At 42.1% G+C, this 18,347-nt stretch overlaps 1 protein-coding gene across 1 annotated transcript; it reads left to right on the forward strand.

Annotated features, from left to right (window-relative positions):
• The first annotated feature begins 9,482 nt into the window (after nt 1–9,482).
• Nucleotides 9,483–10,367, forward strand: LOC137817412 (uncharacterized). The gene has a single exon (XM_068620705.1). The coding sequence runs from the start codon at nt 9,483–9,485 to the stop codon at nt 10,365–10,367; it is 885 nt and encodes a 294-aa protein (XP_068476806.1).
• Nucleotides 10,368–18,347: the final 7,980 nt, after the last annotated feature.

Genomic DNA, 18,347 nt, shown 5'->3' on the forward strand with positions numbered 1-18,347 from the left:
CCAACACCGCTACCCTGCTGGTTCGACGATCCATCCACCGAGAGTACCCAACGGAAATCGTCCCCTTCCACTCGTGTTGCCTCAGATGAGAGCTCGACCACGAAATCTGCAAAGATTTGCCCCTTGATCGGGCCTCGGGGCTCATATTTAATATCAAACTCTGACAATTCTACTGCCCACTTCACCATCCTTCCCGCAACGTCAGGCTTCTTCAAGACCTTCTGGATGGGCAGGTCAGTCATCACCAGTATGGTGAAGCTATGGAAATAGTGGCGCAACCTCCTCGCCGAAAATACCACAGCCAGCGCAGCCTTTTCTAGGGCCTGATATCTCGTCTCGGGGCCCTGCAACACCTTACTCACAAAATAAATAGGCTTCTGAGCCTGATCTTGATCCTGGGCGAGCACCGCACTCACCACCCTCTCAGTTACAGCAAAATACAACCTGAGAGGGGTTCCCACCAGCGGTTTGCACAAAACCGGCGGGCTCGCCAGATACTCCTTCAGCTTGACGAAGGCTTCCTCGCACTCCTTCGTCCAAACAAACTTATTATTGCGCCTCAAGCACTGAAAATAGGGATGGCCCTTTTCTCCGCTAGCTGACACGAAGCGAGACAGGGCTGCCATCCGACCTGTTAGCTGCTGGACTTCTTTCACCGTAGCTGGGCTCCTCATCGCCAAGATGGCGGCACACTTATCAGGGTTGGCCTCTATGCCTCTTTCAGTCAAGAGGAAACCCAAAAACTTTCCAGCCTCCACGCCGAAAATGCATTTCTCTGGATTAAGCTTTAATCTGAACTTGGCGATCGTCGTGAACAACTCTTCCAAGTCTGCAACGTGCTTGCTCTTTTCCGGCGAGGTCACGACCATGTCATCGACGTACGCTTGCACGTTCCTTCCCAGCATTGGTGCAAGTACTCGATCCATCAGCCTCTGGTACGTGGCCCCCGCGTTCTTCAGCTCAAACGGCATCACCTTATAGCAATAGCACGATCTCTCCGTCATGAAGGCTGTCTTCTCTTCATCCAGGGGATGCATCTTGATCTGATTGTACCCCGAGAAGGCATCCAGGAAGCTCAGCAACTTACACCCTGCAGCACTATCTACCAGGGCGTCTATGCTTGGTAAAGGATACGAATCCTTTGGGCAAGCTTTGTTCAGGTCGGTGAAATCGACGCACATGCGCCATTTCCCGTTGCTCTTCTTCACCAGCACGACATTTGCCAGCCATTCAGGGTACTGGACTTCCCTGATGTGGCCCGCAACGAGGAGTTTCTGTGTTTCGTCCCTGATCGCCTGCCTCCTCTCCTCGTTGAACTTTCTTCTTCTTTGTCGCACTGGTCTCACCAAGTTATCCATCGCCAGATGATGGCACAAGAAGTCGGGGTCGATCCCGGGCATGTCCGAAGCGGACCATGCAAACGCGTCCAGATGCCGCTCAATCACCTTGGCGATCTGGTCCTGGAGCTCAACCTCCAGGGATCTTCCCAGCTTGAAGATCTTTCCCCCGATTTCTCTCTCGAGCCACTGCTCGACGGGTTTTGGTCTGGTTTCTCTGGCGATCACCGCCCTGGCGATTCCCAGTTCTCTCGCTTCCTCAGGGCGATTCCTTGCCTCTTCCTCTTCCAGACCGGCATTCCCCTCCCCTAGCTCAGCATCCACCATCTCCACGTCCCTTCCGGCGGTCTCTTCTGTTACCGTCGATCTGGGCTTCACACCGGGAGGCGGGGTGGTCGTTACGTAACTCACCGATCTCTTGTTTTTCAGGCTATTCTCATAGCACTTCTTTGCTTCCTTCTGATCGGATTTGATGGTGATAACCACCCCCTCCATGGACGGCAACTTCACCTTCATGTGTTGGGTCGATGGTATGGCACCTATCCTGTTGAGCGTGGGCCTTCCCAACAGGATGTTGTATGCTGAAGGAGCGTTTACAACGAGGTATTTGATTTTCTCCGTTCTTGAACCCGCCACATCTGTAAACGTTGTCCTCAATTCTATGTACCCCCTGACCTCCACCTGGTCACCAGCGAACCCATACAAACACCCTCCATAGGGCCTCAGCTGGTCAAGGGGCAACTCTAGCTGCGTGAAAGTCGGCCAAAACATCACATCTGCCGAGCTTCCTTGGTCCATCAGCACCCTGTGGACCTTTCTTCCTGCTGTTATCAGCGAAATTACTATGGGATCGTTGTCATGAGGCACAACATCCCGGAGATCTTGCTTGGTGAATGTAATATCCACTTCCGGCGAGTGGTCTTCAAACATGTCCACCGTCATCACAGACCTCGCGTACCTCTTCCTCTGTGATGCGGTGCATCCACCTCTTGAGAAACCCCCTGCAATGGTGTGGATTTCTCCGTGCGTAGGCATCTCGTGCTGCTGAGCTTCAGCACCAACTGGTTGGGAGCTCGACGCACCTCCCGTCCTTCTGTCCAGCAAATAGTCATTTAGGAACCCGCTCTTTACCAGATCGTCGAGCTGGTATCCCAATGCTAAGCACGAGTCCACTGTATGGCCAAAGCCCTGGTGAAACTCACACCAGGCGTCTGGCTTTGGTCCCAGCACCCTGTCGCCCACCTTTTCTGGCGCCTTCAACCTGGCGGATATATTGGGAATGGCGATCAGATCCGCCAATCCCATGACAAACTTGTGCTTAGGCGGGCGATTATATTCCCGGCGTGCTGGTTGCTGGCGTCCTTGGCCCCTGCCTTTGTTCTTCCTTGGATCATAAGGATGGCGAGTCCTCTGATCCCTTCTGGCCGCCGCTGTCTCCAGCACTCTCTGCGGTTGGATCCGGGTCTAAGCGCGTGGCCTAGTGGGGGCCACGCTTCCTCTCTTCTCGGCGACTTCGCTCTCGTCGGCGATGTGGGCCACCGCAAGTCGCCTAACCTCAGCAAATGTGGCGGGGTGTGCCCTGATCAACGCCTCACAGAATGGTCCCGGCAGCACGCCCTTCTTAAATGCATAGACTAGCATTTCTTCATCTTTGGCCGGCGACCTGACCATCTGCGACCCAAAACGATTCAGGTAGTCCCTGAGGGACTCTCCCTGATACTGCCTTATATCAAACAGGTCGTAAGACACCCTGGGCGGTGCCTTATTCACGATGTACTGCTTAACAAAAATCTTCGAGAACTGTTGAAAACTGGTTATGTGACCGTTAGGCAGGCTCACAAACCATTCTAGCGCCGTTCCCTGGAGCGTGCTCACAAACATCTTGCAGTACACGGCGTCTGATCCCCCTGACAGCATCATCTGCATATGGAACGTGGTGAGATGAGCTTCAGGATCCTCCACACCGGTGAAAACAGCCTTAACCGGAACCACGCTCGCAGGAATGGGCGTGTCAGTAATCGCCTGATCGAAAGGCATAGGAAAAACGCGAGGTGGCGACGACGGCGCGACCTCTTCAGCAATGGAACGCCCCTGCTGCTCCTGAAGAGCCTGACGCAGCTCCTCAGTCACCTTGCTAAGCTCGTCATTCCTGGCCCGAGAGGCGGCCAGGTCCTCGTGCATTCTCGCCTGTTCTATGCGCGAGGCTTCCACAGTTGCCTGCAACGAGCGCATAATCTCTACCATCTGCGCCATGGTCATGGCGGCGGCGCCTTCAGCAGCGACGGGCGCAACTGGACTTGAACGATTGCTTCTCATTTTTCTCACAGCGAATCACAGAATGCAGCGAACAACACTTACTTCAGCTACGATCGATTCAGCGATCAATCGAAAAAAACTGTGCGAAACTCCGCAAGAAAACTCAAGAACACCGCAAACCTTCAAACAAACCTGCAACTCCACTATAAACCACCGCTTTCCCCGCGGATAACCAAACGAGCGAAAGAACTCAAACTCCACCGAACAAATCACGCGTAAACAGCAGAAAACCTCACTTCACCGATCAAAAACCCAAACGAACGGTATAAAACGCGAAATCACCGAACAAATCTCAAGAAAACAACGAACGATGGTTGCACCAGCACACAACCACGCAGAAAACTTCGAAAACCTTCAAGAACTCACGCTGTGGATGGGAGCAAGTTTTACACGGCCCCACGGTGGGCGCCTGATGATCCTGCCTGTTGACCAGAACGCTGGAAACTGCCTCGTCAAAGGATCGACGTGTGCACCGCTTCAAACCTCCGTCCTTCTTCGAGATCCACCTCAAGAACCTGCAAAAGAACAGAGCGGCGCCGCTGCGGCCGATCGCACTCCAACGCCCAAGTCAGTGACCGAATCACCAAATACTAAGAGGAAACTAGGAACAGGAACCGTGCAAATTCTCTCTCACAGTAAGCTCTATAACTCGCAAGCGTAAAGAGTGTACTCTGAACGTGCGTACCTCAGAAAGTTCGTTGAGAACTCTTATATACCTGGTCACTTTCTCTCTCTCCTGGAAGTTACAGACCTGGACACGTGGCTCGCATCCAGTCGTACACGTGCCACCATCTGGAGCCTCCTTGACTTGGGCGCTGCTTCTGACTCTCTTTTTGGCTAAGTTACTTATGCATGGTACTGCCCAGTGCATAGCTAACTTGGGAGCGCGATCTCTACTGGAATTGGCGAGTTAGGGTGCTCTCGTACACCTTCCCTGTGGTCTTGCCGGCCGCCTTCATAATCTGCACCACCTTCATCTTCGGCGATGTGCTTGTTCTGGCGATCTCCAATCACTTGGTCGCCTGAGTTTACCATCTGGCGATTTCATCTTCAACTGGTATGCTGGAGATCGGAGCACGCCAACTTAATAACTGGCGATTACACGAACCCCCCGACTTCCTTCCCTTCTGCAACTCTGGCGCCTTGTCCACACGCCTACTCTGTGGCTTGGTGCCACGTCATCACTTCCGACTACCAGGGCGGTACACAAAGGAATGACTATTGTCAAACGATATAAACCTCAACATAATGTGGAGTAGGTATTTTGAAATTTAGAAAATCTTTAAAACTCATTTTGTTCTAGAACATGCAAGTAACTAGTATTATATTTTAAATCAGGATTCATATTACTTTTTTTTTTTTTTTCCAGATACCTAGTGGAATTTACTTTCAAGAATATGATATTAATTTTTAAGTTAAATATTTTTTCGTTTTTATACTATAACACGAAATTGATTTTCGTCTATAACCATCGAGATATTTATAATATAGAAATTATTGAAATGGGTCCTTCATAGCAAATTACCTTAACTTTTTAAACGATGAGTCATTGTCCACGTCAGCATAAAAGTTCAAAGACTAAAACTAATTTTAACTTTATTTTTTTATAAAAAAAGTTTAAATTGTTTAAAAAAATATATTATTGTACCGCCCTGGTAGTCGGAAGTGATGACGTGGCATCAAGCTATTGTATAGGCGTGTTGAGAGGACGCCAGGTTAGCAGAAGAGAAGGAAGTCGGGGGGCTCGTGTACTCGCCAGTTATTAAGTTGGCGTGCTCCGATCTCCATCACACCAATATCGGCGGTCACCAAGTTGAAGATGAAGTCGCCAGATGTAGACCCAGGCGACCAAGTGTTTAGAGATCGCCAAAGCAAGGACATTGCCGAATATGAAGGTAGATGGATGCTTCCCAGCTGGCCAGAGGATGAGGTCGGGAGACAGCTTGCTCGGGCATAAACGGCGGAACAGGTGGTGCAGATTATGAAGGCGGCCGGCGAGACCACAGGGAAGGTGTATACGAAGGCACCCTAACTCGCCAATCCCAGTAGAGATCGCACTCCAAGACAACTATGCACTGGGTAGTACCATGCATAAGTAACTTAGCCAAATGAGAGTCAGGAGCAGCGCCCAAGTCAAGGAGGCTCCAGATGATGGCACGTGTACAGCTGGATGCGAGCCACGTGTCCAGGTCTGTAACTACCAGGAGAGAGAAAGTGTCTAGGTATATAAGGGTTTCCCAACGAACTTCTGAGGTACGCACGTTCAGATTGTCTTCTTTACGCTTGCGAGTTTTCTGAGTATACTGAGAGAGAACTGGTTCACGGTTCCTTGAGAGTTCTTGAGTGTTACTCTTAGTATTTGGTGGTTCGGTCACTGACTTGGGCGTTGGAGTGCGATCGGCCGCAGCGGCGCCGCTCTGTTCTTTTGCAGGTTCTTGAGGTGGATCGTGGCGAAGGACGGAGGTTGACGCGGTGCACACCTCGATCCAAGTTTGACGAGGCAAGCTCCAACGTTTTGGTCAACTATAATTAATATTTTTTATTTATATTAAAATATGATCATGTAATTGTAATAATTTATAATTAATATAAATATGAGTAATTACACAATTATGAAATACAAATCAATTTTAATATTTAATATTTTTAATAAAATTCATGAAAATACTTAATGGAATAAATACTTGACAAACATGGATCAGATTGAAAATATGAAAAAAGAGGTTGAGATTTCACCCCATTTTAACTATTATGATTTTGTTTTATTAACAATATTTTGTAACAGAATGAAAGAAAATGGTAGAGTATTTGACAGGAATAGTGTATCACTCTCCCTCGCGGAAACCTTGAAACCTCATCTTCCCTCTCTCTCTAATTAATTGCCATTTTAGCAAAATGCTTCATTAAACTAAATCATGTCCTCTCCACTCTTTTTTTTCCTCTATAACCTAGTTTTTGGAACATTATCAAAATTTTATACCCCACCATCTTTTCAATCCTCTCCTTTTTCAAACGCAAAACCCTTAGCCCTAAATTCTCACCAAACTATAACAAAGATACATCCCCATTTCGTAGAACCCCATTCCTGCTTTACCTATCACACTATACCACCATTGTAAAAAAATATTTGAAAATAGTTTTAACAACTTAGCAAGCTACGCATGACAATGGTAACCTTGGGAGATCATTACTTTGGGAACACGATTCAGAGCATTGCCACGTGTGCAGATGCGGGTGATGTGGTGTCTAGAAACCTTCAATGGTGCGTGGAGCAACCGAACAAAAGCGTGAAAATGTTCAACAATGCTATAGTGTGTCGTAACATGGAGAGAATTGGGAGTGTGAACCAAAGTGTTTAGAGTTGGGGAACCACGATGGTGCCACTTTGCAAATGAGAAGTTCACCCAGATTTCCTATGTATAACAATGATATCGAACGGGGGCGGCCCTTGGCGGTGTGGAAAGGTGAAGCCACCTCTTCTGAAACCTTCTTGTTGTTGTGGATGAGCACCCAATTAGGGATTTACATACTATGTTATATGCATCATTAGGCCTCTTTTGTAACCAGCCCAAACTTCATTTTAAACTAATATTTTTGTTGTTCAAACTTTGTTAACGAGGACAATAACGTTGACCTGGAGGTTATAATACAGTCTATCATGGAATTTTGTTTGCCACGTCAAAAAAATTAATGACATTTGTCGTTAAAGACTCATTCCAATTACTTTTATACTACAAATACTTCAATCAACTAAAGTTTAGATTAAGAATAAAAGTTAATTTATTATAATACAGACATGAAAAGCATATTTCACTCTTAATTTTTTTATTTTTTTTTATTACTTGATTATCCATTTTTCCATCTATTACTATCATTATGTGATTTTTTTACAAACCATTCATAAATTGTGTTAGATAATTTCTTTGTTGTTACTAAAAAAACAATGTTAGGTTTTTGCTACTCAACAATTGTCTTCGATTTGTGATTGTTCTTCCAAACTTTATTTTTGCTTTTCACATTTTCCCAACATTTTTTAACTTTGTCCAAAGAAATGACATTGCTATGTTACTCATATTCATATTATAGTACAAAATGACGTGATTCATTCACCTCACACTTAAACTAAAACACAAAAGTGTGTTATTACATTTAATTGTAACATTTTCTTCATTTTCTATATAGTAGACAACCTCTTTTTTATTTTATAAAAATATAAAATATTGGCTAGAATGTTTCCACTCAAATTAAATTAATTATTAATTTATAATGAAAATGTTTCCACTCACATTATTAATAATATGATTGTCACTTTCCTACTCCATTTATTGATCACGTCATCATATTCGTAAATTAACATCCAACTGACGAAAAATTAAAACAATAATTTTGAAATTCAAATAATAAAACTTATGGAGATGAAAATTTAGTAATAAAATATGAAACTAAGCATTTTTAATTTAATTTTTGTTATGCTTTAATAACTAAAATATATATATATATATATATATATATATATATATATATTGCATCTATGCTTGGAAGCCACCTTAAATTTGTCACAATCCAACACCATTGGTAAACTAATAGTTAATTGATAAAAATATAAAATTTATATAATTTTAAAATTTAAGTGATAAAGTTTGTGAAAGTGTAAAATTTCAGTTATAAAATGTGTAATTATTTTTTTTTATTTTGAGGCTAAAATTATTAACGACAGTTATGATTTGTCCATTTGTTAATTAAAAAATTAATAATAATTAATATTTTCATCTTTAAAAATCCTAATCACTTGTAAACCCACACACACTTTAAATTAACTAGTTATTTAATTTAACAGGATATACTTCAACTGGAACTGCCGGAGAACGTACTTACAACAGATTCGTTGCAGTCCAGCAGGGCGTACGACAATTCAAATTTGTTGTTGAAAAGAATAAATAAATTAATAAGAAAAAAATTTGAAAATTCGTAAGTACGGAGATGTACGGATGTGATGCTGCACCACGAAAGGAGAACGGCCAAGTTTGTTTATTTTGGATTTCCTTTTTTCTGTTTGAATTCCAGATTGGAAACAAAGGAAGGAGTGAAAAAAAAAAGAAAAAAAAAGTGTAACTGTCTAAATTAATATATTATTTTGTCATTATATTTTTTCTATTATTATTTTATAATTTTAACTATTTTTATTATTTTATTTAATATTTATTATTATTATTATTATTATTGTTATTAATTACATTATGTTGTTGATTATGTTAGTTGGCTTTTTCTCACTATTTTGAGTTTGCGAAAAATGCCTATTCTCAAAATCCATCTTTGGTTTTTATTATAAATCGAGAAAAAAAAACATGCATATTTTGTACCTTTCTTTTTATGTAATAGTACAATCGCGAAAACAAACAAAATATTAGTGTCTCCTATAGTTATGGAATGTAGTTCTACATCACGAGGGTTTAATTTATCATGAAAATTATGGTTATCCATGTATCTTGCTTCTTAAGCATATGAAATAATATATTTATAGAGATGAAGTTCGTAATGTGTTATTGAGAATCAAAATAACTACGTGGATAAGGAGGTTTCCTAGTGTATTATCAAATGTTGGATAACGAGATTCTATGGTATACTATTTAAATATATGAGATATCAAGATCATATAGTATATTATTTTAGTGTTAGAGATGTTGAAATCTTATAGTGTACTATTTGAGTGTTTGAGATGTCGACAAAACATATGAGACACCGGTCTACGGAGAGCTGAACGCCATCTCAAGAGGATTTTTCGGAGGAGGAATCTCATCTTCCAAACATAAGCAATACACACGAGCGGTGATGTCCTTGGAGACGAGGAGACCTGATCATCCTCTGGAGCCCGCTCTCTACTTCACAAGTTTCGACTTGGAAGGTGTTTTTCCTCATGAGGATGATCCGGTGATAATATTTGTCGTCACGATAGGGCAAAAGGTGCATAGGGTCTTGGTCAATCAGGGAAGATTGGCTTTTGTGATGTTCTGGGGAACGTTCACCAATATGCAGTTGTCTCCTGACCAGTTGAGGCCATACAATGGGTGTTTGGTCGGCTTCGCAGGAGATCGGGTAGAGGTCCAAGGGTACATTGAGTTGAGGACGACCTTTTCTGATGAAAATGCAGCCATGACAATTACCAGCAAGTACATTGTAGTTAACGCATCTTTTGCTTACAATTTGCTTTTGGGGCGACCCTCCTTGAATAGGTTAGGTGCAGTAGCTTCAATCGTCCATATGAAGATGAAGTTGCCTTCTACTGAGGGAGGAGTGATCACCATAAAGGTTGATCAGAAGACGGCGCGAAAATGCTACGAGAGTAGTTTGAAGAATCGAGGGGGAACTTACACAATCGCTATTCAAGCAGGAGATGCAGAATGGATTGCAGAGGCGGATGTCCTCAATAAGAGACGACTTGAACTTGCTGGAGAGGTTCAGGAAAGGGACATAAAAGGGAAGAAGTTCAAGCTCGGCACCTCGTTGTGTAAAGAGTTGGAAGATAAAATAGCCGATGTGATATCAGAAAATATGAATGCTTTCGCACGGTCGTCTGCAGATATGCTCGGGATAGACCGAGATTTTTTATGCCATCAGGTTAACATGGATGAAAGGGTCAAACCCATGGTGCAAAGGCGAAGAAAGTTCAATGAAGATAAGCACCTCATCATTCGAGAGGAGCTCATAAGTTTTTGAATTCTGGCCACAAATAGACGAACCCCGACAAATGTGCTACAATCATAGGGATGAGAAGCCCAACCAATGGGAAGGAGGTCCAATAGTTAATTGGGCGAATGGATGCCTTGTCTCGTTTCCTTTCAGCCAGTGGCGATAAGGGGTATCCCTATTTTCAATGTCTCAAGAAGAACAACCGATTTGTGTGGACTAGCGAGTGTGAAGAAGCCTTCACCAAGTTAAAAGAGTACTTGGCCAGCCACCTCTGTTCTTGGTAAGCCAATCCCTGGTACTCCTATTCATCTTTATTTTGTGATTACAAATCGGGCAATCAGCTCGATCATTTTGCAAGACCAAGACAAAGTCTAGAGGCCAAAGTAAGGTATTGCAGGGGCCGGAAACCTAGTATCAGGCCATTGAGAAAGTCGCCTTAGTCGTGGTATTTACAGCTTGGCGACTTCGCCACTACATTTAGAGCTTCACCGTGATTGTGATGATTGATCTATCCATTCGTAAGGTCCTTCAAAAGCCTGATATAGCAGGTCAGATGGTTCGTTGGGCGATGGAGTTATCCGAGTTTGACATACAATATGAGTAGCGAGGGCTAACCAAGGGTCAGGTGTACGCTGACTTCGTGGTAAAACTTTTGTCTGAGGATCCCAACCCGATCCTAATGACTTCTAGTGGGTTCTTTCGATAGATGGATCCTCCAACTAACATAACAAGGGAGTGGAGCTGGGATCATTTTAGAGGGACCAAGCGGGCTGTTAATCGAGCAAGCTCTGAGATTCGCGTTCAAAGCAAGCAATAATCAAGTTGAGTATGAAGCCTTGATAGCAGAGATGTTGTTGGCCAAAGAATTGGGAGCTCGAAGCTTGCTAGTAAAAAGTTATTCATTACTTGTCACTGGGGAAGTCACAGATGAGTATCAGGCTAAGGACCCGTAGCTAGCTTCATACCTCAGGTACGTGCAGATCTTGAGAGTAGTTTTCTCTACATTTGATCTTTTTCATGTTCCCAGAGAGCACAACTCCCGGGCAGACCTGTTGTCTAAGCTAGCTAGCTAAGGGAAGGGAAGCCGATAGAGGTCAGTGATCCAGGAGACGTTAAAGTCACCCAAGACAGCTCAAGGAGGACCAACCGTTGTCGACCGTGTGTAAGTTCTAGAGGTCAGCTCAAGAAAAGGGAAAAGACATCGGTCAATGATTTAGGAAACCCTGAAGTTTATGAGAATAACCACCTGTGGGTTGTTAGGGGATGAGTTTCTTGAGGTTTTGCAGGTTGACACCACGAACACTTGGATGACACCTTACAAGCGTTACCTCGATGATGGGTTACTTCCTGCTGGTCCCCTAGAGGCCAAGATTGTTAAGAGGAATGCAAGGTGGTATACCTTGATAGATGGAAACCTTTTTCGTCACAGTTATACCCACTCAATCCTCACATGTGTAAGTGTAGATCAATGTGCTTGCATAATTGTCGAGCTCCATGAAGGCATTTGCAGTAGTCACATAGGAGGACAAGCTCATTCATTGAAGGTCATCAGAGCGGGTACTATTGGCCGACCATGAAAGAGGATTACGTGAAGTATGCACAATGTTGCGAACAATGTTAGAAGCACGCTGATTGGCATCACATGCCAGCCGAGGAGTTGCAGTCAATTTATAACCCGTGGCCTTTCCATACGCGGGGAATAGACATTTTAGGTCCTTTCCCTTTGGCGATACGTCAGATGAAATATCTCATTGTGGCCATCAAATACTTCATAAAGCGAATTGAAGTCGATCCAGTTGCACATATAACTGCTTACAAGGTACAACATTTTTTGTGGAAGAACGTTGTGTGCCGTTTTTGGATTTTGAGACGCCTAGTGTCCGACAATGGAACCCAATTTGTCAGCCAACATTTGGGTAAGTTGTGCTCGGAGCTTGGAATAAAGCAGGTATTCGCGTCGATAGAACACCCTCAAACAAATGGCTAGGTTGAGTCAGCTAACAGAGTTTTGCTGAGAGGTTTGAATAGGAGGTTGGAAAAGGCCAAGGGAACTTTGTCAGAAGAAGTTCCCAGGATTCAGTGGTCTTATAACACCACCCCATAGTCAACAACCAAAGAAACACCTTTCAGTTTGGTATATGGATCAGACGCCATGATACTAGTGGAGATACAAGAGAATTCTCTTAGGTTCCAAAGCTTTGCTGTTGAGGAATCTAACAAAGGGAGAAAGGTAAACCTGGATTTGTTGGACGAGGTGCATGAACATGCTCGTATTAACTCAGAGGCTTTAAAGAGAAGGGTGGAGCTAAAGCTAAAGACCAAGACAAAACCTCAAGAGTTCAAGGTTTCCGACTTGGTGATGCGAAAGGCCCACCCCTACCAGTTGGAAAATAATTTATCTCCAAAGTGGACTGACCCGTTTTGTGTGATCGAGGTGTTGAGGAATGGAGCATATAAGTTGGAAACCCTTGAGGGAGGAGCCATCCCATGAACGTGGAACGTGGAAAATCTCAAGTTTTATTTCAGTTAAGATATTTCGTTTAATGTCTTCCTTTGAACAATATGATGATGCTCTTTTTCCCTTGAAAGAGTTTTCTAACGAGGTCATCTAGTGATAAATTTGTTCTCAGAAGATGGTGCATTAATTTATTGATTTACTTGATGTAGCACACGGTCAGTCGATCTATGATGTGAGTTGATTTTAGGATTGCACATTTTTAATTGGTTGCTCTTGTTTATGATTTTAAGATTATCAATTCAAGGTGAGTACCCAAGAAGATTCCCAATGGACACGAACTTAAGCAAGTGGTTAAGTAAGTGTGAATGTTCACTTTAGAAGGGCAAAAAGAAAAGACAATTATAAGGTGACAAATAATGCAGCGGAATTAGAGATAGGGAACAACTAAAGAGAACCAACAATTTAAAGACAACGTGAAGGAACATTGAGGAAAGGGAATGGAAGGTGCAAAAAGGAATTGAAAAGGGGAAGAGATGAAGAGAACTTATTGGAAGAAGGGAAGTCACGCCAGTTGGAGTAGAGGGTCTCCAAGTTGAGTGATGCAAGAGCCGCCACTTGAGATATTACCCACCCAACATAAGACCCAGAGTCGCCATTTGGGATATTACCCATCCAAGATAAGACCCAACTAACTCGGAGTACTCAGACTCACAAATTCACTCAAGTAGAGTTTCTTTACTTCCAATTTCAAGTTGAAAATACATGAGGCAAGACACCTTACTTATAGGAAGGGGTGCCTTGGGCAAGATGTGTGAAGGGTAGAAAAGGCAAGGGAGAGGGGTTGCCTAGGGTGTTGACCATGATCAAAATCGCACCTTTATGCATAGCTTCTAGAAAGTAGGTTAAAAACCCTAATTCTAGGTGCCTTGTCTTGAAAAAGTGGGCTTGATACAAGTTTATTTCGCTAAGTACACTCCCTTTTATGCTATGTGAACCTACTATAGCCTATTTTTCTATTTGGACCCTGTAAAATGAGCCCAAATTATTTACAAATATGTTTTTATCTTAAGAACACCAGAAGAAAGAATAGTTGATGTTTTGGTCTATGCCCAATTCTTCTTCTGTTGAGGTCCGTCTGATATTTGGTGGGGCCTTGACTTGATTGTTGAGATGACTGGTTACAGTGTGAATTGTCTCTTGAGTCCTTGGTCATCTTCTTGGCTACTTGGATTGTATCAACCTAGCTCGGCGTAAGTACGTTTACTCAAGCATAGGTGCCCTGTGAGATTAATTTGTTTTATTGGTTTACTTGAGTTAGCACACGGTAAGTCGACCTAGCTCGGCGTGAGTATGTCTACCCGAGCATAGGCGCCCTATGGGATTAGATTGTCTAAGTGGTTTAATTGGTTTAAGTGTCAGGTAAGACGACCTAGCTCGGTGTAAGTGCGACTACCCGAGTATAGGCACTTTACAAATTGGTTTGTTATAAATATAGTCATCTGCACATGGTAAGACGTCCTATCCTGGAGTGAACAGAGTCACCCGAGTATAAGAGCCCTGTGAGATGAATTTATTTTTGTTGATGTGATGCATGGTAAGACGACCTAGCCTAGCGTCAGTACGACTACCTGAGCATAAGCGCCCTGCGAGATAAATTGAGTGAACGAATTATTTGGTTTGACACATGGTAAGACGATCTAGCTCGGTGTAAATACAACTACCCGAGCGTAGGCGCCCTGTGAAATGGGATTATTTGTTAAGTTACTTAATTTGGCACACTCTGAAGTGACTTTACGTAGAATGAATAAGGTCATGCGAGTATGGATGCCTTGTATAGTGGTATATGCTTGATATGCATGGAGATAATGGTCGAGCCTGAAATAGAGGCAGCTACTTGAGTAGGCACTCTATGAGGAAAGGAATCGTGAAATCAATGCAATAATCATATTAAGATTCGTCGAATATGGAGGTTGTTTGTGAAGTCAAGTTGAAGAAAAACTTTGCCCTACCTGTGAAAGCATCGCTTACTTAAAAGTAGTTTTTTTAAGGTAAGTGGGCTGTTATTTTTATGCTTAAGCTAACAGAAGCGTGTCATATGATTTATGTTAGGATAAAGAGAGTGAATTAAGCAGCGAGGCATGCACTTATAAAATTGTTATACATAAAAAAAAAGCAAACTGTTGATAAATATGAAGTGTTCAAACTGTTAAAGTGTTAAGAGAATTTAACATATTACAGACCATAAAAAGTTTAAGTTAATCATCCCTTAGTTAGCCATCAACCACAGTTTTACCCCGGCCAAGTTCCGAGAAGTCCAGGGTGAGATAGACTGTTGATGCTTGCTCAAGAGATTCCTCAAATCCCACGAGATAGGATTCAACAACATATTACTTAAATGATTATGTGATCTTGGTAAGGTCCTCATCTTTGCGGGCTAGATCCCCCTTCAGCCTGTCGACTTCGGTCAAAAGGTTGCTCTTTTCTTCGGTCAGGCTCGCCGCCTCTTGAGCTCGGTCTACCGCCTCCTTTAGTTTTCTACCGCCTCTTGTGCTTGGTCTTCCCCTTAGAGTTCTCGCCTTTTCATTCTTGTATGACGATGATGTCTTTGGGCGGAGCTTGGCCATCTGAGGGAACGACGTTTGGATGCAGAGCTCGACCATCTGAGTGAGAGTGCTCAGTGGAGGGAGTGGATGCTTTCCTTTTCCTCTTAAAAATAAGCGTTGAGGTGGTTTCCTTGTCTTGCTCGGTCGGGGCTTGGGTAATTGTGACTGAAGCCTCCTTCTTCTGAGTTAAGGAATCCTTGGGCACGGTAGCAGCTGCCCACATCTTTTTAGCCATGTCGGCTAGCTCCGCCTTGCTGATATGGGACAACATCGTTCCAGCAAAGAAAATAAATAAATTGTTAACAAGTGGTAACAAAGTTATTTTCACCAAGAGTGGGGAATGGGGTGTACTAGTATAAGCTTTCAGAGCACCGAGAATGTACCCTTTGGATATTAGGTAGGAGGTGTCGAATACGACCTTCAAGCTCATCAGGAATTGGTAGATCCCTTGATCTTTTGGTGATAGATCTTCAAGGCGCCAAGCACTCTGAAATTTGGGTTCGCGGGTCCAGTATAGGGGAAATCCATCCAGAAGGGTTGGATTTCTTGTTGAGGCTCGGACTTTAACAAATTTTCCTTTAAAATTCTTATATGAAGACTGGAAGAGGGTAAACAGGGCTCTTCTAGGAGCACCATTCAAGGAAACTCGTAGTTTACTACTCATGTGTTTAACTTCAAAGAAATATAAAAAGATTTCAACAGACGATGAGATACCGAACTGTGCACACAAAATAATAAAGGCACGAATGAATGCCTAGCTATTAGGGTGTAGTTGGGCAGGGGCGACGTTGAGATCAATGAATTGCTCTTTTTCAAAGATGGATAAAGGAAGATGCAGGAGAACCTTTTTGAAATACGTTGCATAGAAGAAACAAAATGGACCACTAGAGTCTGATGAGTCGTCACAACAGATGAGCTCACCCTCCCTACATTCTACGGTTTTTACATGACTCTCGTGTGTTTTTCTCATGGTACAATTGTTTTCTCTTAAATCTCTAAGGCGTAAATGGATAGTGTAATAAGAGACCTCTTTAGAAGATCTTTTTTTGGCCCATGGATACATGAAACTGTAATCCATTGCAGAAGTAGCTAGAACACAAGCACAAACACAAAAACCATACAAGCACAGTTCATACAAAGAAAGTGAATCGAAAGAAAATCCCAGTTCAAGCAATGCAATCGGTAAGATGAATGAATATTCGGCAATAGAGATTAATAGAGGGAAAGTACCTGGTGTAATGATAGAATGATCGCTAATTTGGAAGAAGAAGTGTGAAGGAAATTTTTGGGTGTAGGAGAGGTTTAAGAGCGCAAGAGTTCTAAGGCACAAAGGTTACGTGAAGAGTAAGAAGAGAAATGGGTTTTTTAGTGTTTAAAGAGGGAAATGAAGTGGCAGTGCTTCTTGGTCGTTGATGTCGTGCCACGTGTACGCTCCAGATTCAATGTGGTAAGACGTCTCAACAAAAATGCTTCGGCAACCGCGCCTCCACCTACCCAATAGGGAAAACGTCGTGTCAACCGTCAAACTCTAGTTAGCCTCTTCGCCTATCCAAGCTCGGCTCGAGCGTGGGGTGCTTGTGTATTGGTGAGGAGTGCTCATGACCTCGGCCCAAGAGTTTAGGTATGGTTGGCACAGTGTCGCGGGTTGTGCTTAGCTCGGCCTGTGCTTGGTATGGGCCCAAGGATGTGTTGCGGTGTCAACCAAGGTTTTCTGGTAGGTTTGCGCAAAAAGATAATTAAGATAAAAAGAATGTTCAGTTTGTTTTGACGCATATGATAATTAAATACTAATAAAAGCTGTTGAGAATGAAATAGTTAGCACCCGAGAATAAAGGTGCGTATGAGCAGAATGTTTTACTGTTGTTAAGCACCTGACAATAAAGGTGCACGTAAACAGTATGTTTTTCTGTTAAGATTGTATGTTTTTTGTTGAGATTATATTCTCCCTGTTAAAATCTTGTTCTGATTGGAGAAAACTGTAGAAAGGAGATCTATAAAAGGGGCTTGAGACCCCGAGGAAAGGTACGCTGTTTCTAAATACTTAGACTAAAACTGATTTGATACATTGTATGCTCTCATTGACTTGATCGTCGGAGTGTGATCAACAGGTAGAGTCCTCTCTGTCCCAGCGGAACTGCGTTCCAGCAACAATAAGAGGAGACAAATCAAAATTGGAGTTCTCCATCCAGTCCAACCAAAGTCAACCGGCGAAAACATTTATAATGATAAATAACTTTACTAAGCTATTCAACAAAATTAATTGGAATAATTTAAAATAATGAAATACAAGTTAACTGGTTAGGTTACATGCATTTTCTATTTTTGCTGATAATTTAGATTACAAATGACATAAATATCACTCTCAACTTCTAATACTTTAAAATTAAATTGAAAAAAGACAAATTATGAAAATATTAATTTCTCTTTTCTTCACCAAACCATACACTTATGATTCGATGGTTTGATATTGAAAATACAGCCAAACCAAATCAAATTGATAATATATTGTGTTCTTTAATGAGTATTGTTTTCAAGTTATGTTTATTTTCTAAATGCAAATAAAATTTATTTATTGTAGTTAAACAATTGATTGAATTTGATTATGTTTTTAATTTGTATGGCACGTAAATCTTTATATTTATCAATTGCAATTATCTTGATTGTAACTTAGTTGGAGATCTAGTGTTATCTTATTGTAGCTGACATTTAAGTCTCTAAATTTTTAATTAATATAGTATATAATTAATTAATTTTCAAGATGATTATTTTAATATGAATTTATTATTATAATAATGTAATATTCGATAAAAGAAATACGTAATTTTTTTCTTTTAAATTCATTAATTGGTAATGTTTTCAAATAATGATGTATTTTATTAGGATTGCATAATTAATTTCAATTAAATCACACATATTTTTAAAAAAATATTTGAAAGTTTATACTTG

This window comes from Phaseolus vulgaris, unplaced genomic scaffold (assembly GCF_000499845.2).
Source record: "Phaseolus vulgaris cultivar G19833 unplaced genomic scaffold, P. vulgaris v2.0 scaffold_48, whole genome shotgun sequence".
Taxonomy (NCBI): Eukaryota; Viridiplantae; Streptophyta; class Magnoliopsida; order Fabales; family Fabaceae; genus Phaseolus; species Phaseolus vulgaris.